The sequence below is a fragment of the Poecilia latipinna genome, unplaced genomic scaffold, assembly GCF_001443285.1.
Source record: "Poecilia latipinna isolate Pla-1442-1.1 unplaced genomic scaffold, P_latipinna-1.0 Scaffold1854, whole genome shotgun sequence".
Classification (NCBI taxonomy): Eukaryota; Metazoa; Chordata; class Actinopteri; order Cyprinodontiformes; family Poeciliidae; genus Poecilia; species Poecilia latipinna.
In genome coordinates this window covers 112,438-115,830 of record NW_015114470.1, presented here as the reverse complement: position 1 = coordinate 115,830, position 3,393 = coordinate 112,438, and the positions used below count along the sequence as shown (strand labels likewise).

The 3,393-nt window shown below is 39.8% G+C and overlaps 1 protein-coding gene across 1 annotated transcript in view; it reads left to right on the top strand.

The window, feature by feature from the left end:
• The window catches only part of LOC106934751 (ATP-binding cassette sub-family A member 2-like), a 122,614-nt gene that overhangs the window by 9,971 nt on the left and 109,250 nt on the right, over positions 1–3,393 (top strand). Inside the window, exons 3-4 of the mRNA XM_015014850.1 lie at positions 665–776; positions 2,599–2,765. Coding sequence (XP_014870336.1) covers positions 712–776; positions 2,599–2,765 — 232 coding nt within the window. The 5' untranslated portion in view covers positions 665–711. The remainder of the gene's footprint in view (positions 1–664; positions 777–2,598; positions 2,766–3,393) is intronic.

Below are 3,393 nucleotides of genomic sequence, written 5' to 3'. Positions count from 1 at the left end.
GTGTGTGTGTGTGTGTGTGTGTGTGCACACACAAATGTCTATTCATGCACCCACATCTGAACTAATGAGCAGATCTGCGCAACATCCAGGGATACAGATGGTCTTCACTTCTGCTTTTTGCATTCTTCCATCCAAAGCTGCCTCTGCGTCGCTCTATGTGCAGCAGCAGAGTTCCCATTTCTATCAAAGTTCTGGGTAGTTCATGTAGATGAGACGGAAGAGTGACCTGGGGAACAATAAAAGTGTTTTTGTGGTCAGATAAAAAGGATGCTTGTTCACCAGAAACCATCACGGTTGCCATGGAAACATGGTACCTATTGGCAAGAAGTGAAATTTCAAGGGCTTTGACCTGCTGGGAACTTCTTCATCCAATGTTTCTGAGAAATGGAGGCAGTTTATGTTGAATAAGAAATGGTGTCTAAATGCAGCGCTGACATGCAGGAGCCTCTCTCACCACTTCCTTCTTTCTAACACAACCACAGAAACTTTGTGTTTTTTCATTACTGTCTAATCCATCATTTCACGATATGACCAGTTTTACCTGATCTTTTTCTAACTCTGATCACCTCTTCCTTGTCTACCACTCTTACTACTTCTTCCTTTATCTCTGGCTTTTCCTGCTTTTTATTCCTCCATCTTTTTTCTGCTTCTTTCTTCCACCAAGCTTTTTACAGTGCAGCGCCGCTCACCTCAGCCGGCATCATTCCCATCATGCAGTCGCTGTGCCCAGATGGACAGAGGGATGAGTTTGGATTCCTGCAATACAAGAATTCTACGTGAGTAGAACGGAGAACAGGATTTACTCTTAAACATTCTTGTGTCACTTTGTGTTTGATTGTTTTTTTAGCATTAAGTACCACTATCAAAAAAGCTTAGACCAAAAGTGAACTGATCAGCTGTTAAATACCACCATGATATAATCCAAGTTCTCGTTAAATGAATTGCCCTTGAAAAGGTGAAATTCTAATAGGATTTAAATCTGGATAGAAAATGTTGTCGATTTGCTGCTTGGTTTCGTCACACAGGTGGCTGTGTGACGAAACTAGGATTGAAGCGATTAATCAGGTAAATTGTGATTAATTGATTATTGAATTGATCATCAACTAATTTAGTAATTGATCATTAATTGGTGTCACACACATAAACAGGTCATTTGCTGAAAGAGCAACACAGTCAAAGCAGTAATGAAGCCAACATAAACATTTAAAATGAAAAACCTTCTTTGTGTGTTCTACCCAGAACTCAAGCGGCAGTTTTAGCTTTACTTGGTTCAAATTCTGTAAGGAAAAATAAAAAAAAGGATAAATAAATCTGCTATTAAGTACCTTTTGCTATCCAATAATTAATCAGTTAGTCCCAAAGTAATCACCTAATAATTCAGTGCTGCAGAAAGGCTTGGAGCTCTTCACATGTTGATGTTACAAGTGTTTTTAGTTGCAAATGCAGCCTTTGCTCCAAATTATCAAGCTTCACTAAATGAATTGCATCTTAGGAAATAAAATATAAATTTTCTGATTTAAAAAGGAATTGAATTCTTTATTTGTGTTTTAGTGCATTGCTAATATTGTCTAAAATAGGCTTAAATGCTTAATTGAAAAATCTGCAGAATGTGCCAATTTTTTTATCCTTTAATCATCAGAATGATTGATAGAATAATCAAATACTAAAATACTCCTTAGTTCCAGCCCTAGATAAAACACTGGACATGAAAGCCAGTGAGAAAACATCCAATGCTGTTTGTACTGGATATTTTCCATCCAGTACAAACAGCAGTGACCTTCTAGTTGAGTCAGGCAGCTGACTCATTATCAGGTTAATATAAAGCCCAGGGTTCCTGGAGCGCCCATGTGCTGCACGAATGGTTGAACATCAGAAAACGATGAAATGTTAAAGTTGGGTTCTGTGATGTCTGCTGATGTTCAGACGTAAATGTAAATGCCTTAGTAGGTTGCTCTTCTTTTCAGTGAAGACATGTAACACTTTACGTTCTTAGTTTGCACATTTTTACTTCATTCATGTTTTTGTTTTTGACTCAAAGCATTTTTTTTTCGCAGTTGTGGAAATTCTTGCTAAATTAACAGTCTCCTGCATTTTTTCACACTAATGTGCCTTTGTTGCAGATTTTCCACAAAAAAGGTCATGATTTTTTTTGTGAAACATCATGACCTTGATGACTTGAAAAAGTCATCATGTTTAAGTGACTGATGACACTCACCTGCTGGTGGCTGTTTTTCTTAATTCCACTGTACTGTTGCCTCAATCCTAACTTGATGTCAAGTTCTAATCCGTGATCAATATGGCAAGTAACAAAAAGTCATATTTACCCTTAAACATAAGTACATCAGAATCCCATTGTTCTCCATGAGCGGGGAAAAATTACTGCAAAATTCTTTGCAAATATTTCTTGAATAGCTCTGCCAGATGAGTGATTTTGATTGCAAATAATCATAAAAACAATTGTGAAATCCTGGAGGGACTGGTCAAAGTAATTACATTAACAGGACACAGGAGAAGTGAAGAATATCATGATGGGGATGTAAACTGCCACGTTTGATTGGAACCAGGACCTGACCGTGTTTCATATCCATCTGGTTCCAGAGTGACTCAGCTGCTGGAGCGAATCAGTGAAGTGGTTGAACAGAACCGCCTTTTCACATCTGACAGACCGGGTTTGGGTCAGGATCTGGAGACCCTGCAGCAGCACCTGGAGAGCCTCAGCGCTGCACCTTTACCGCCCGACTATGGCTTCAACAGCAGCAGCCAAGGTCTGACTCACTTCAGCTTCACTTTTACCAATAACAAGCTTCCTTCTTTCCCCTCCAGGACAGGATTCCTTCTGCTGGAACAGGTCCAGGTGTTTTCACAGAGCTCTGCCCTCAGAACCAATACTCACGCCTCCCACTGACGGACAGAGCTGGATCCAGAAGTGGAGCCCAGACACAATCTATCCTTTAGGTGTTTCATTGCTCATCGAGATGTTTATGACAGTTATATATTCTTCACCCAAGGCAGCAAAATTAGGCTTTCATTGTTTAAAAAAAGGTGTTGGGCAGCCCTTTTCTCAAAATCATTTATTGATAAGAAGCTCAGTAACTGTAAGGTGAAACCCATATCATGTAATATTACATCATAAACTGGGACTTTTGGTCATATCGAGCAAGTCTAAGTAAAGGCCAGTCTCCTCCACATCAGCAGCTCTCTGCACAGATTAATCTAATGGAAAGCAGGAAATCCAGTCTGGTCTATGTGAACCTTACTGTTTGAATTACATATTGGAACCGAGCAGCTCCCACATCTTCTAAACCAGGGGTCACCAACTCCAGTCCTCGAGGGTCACCATCCTGTAACTTTTAGACGGGTCTCTGCTCAAACACACCTGGATCAAATAAACTG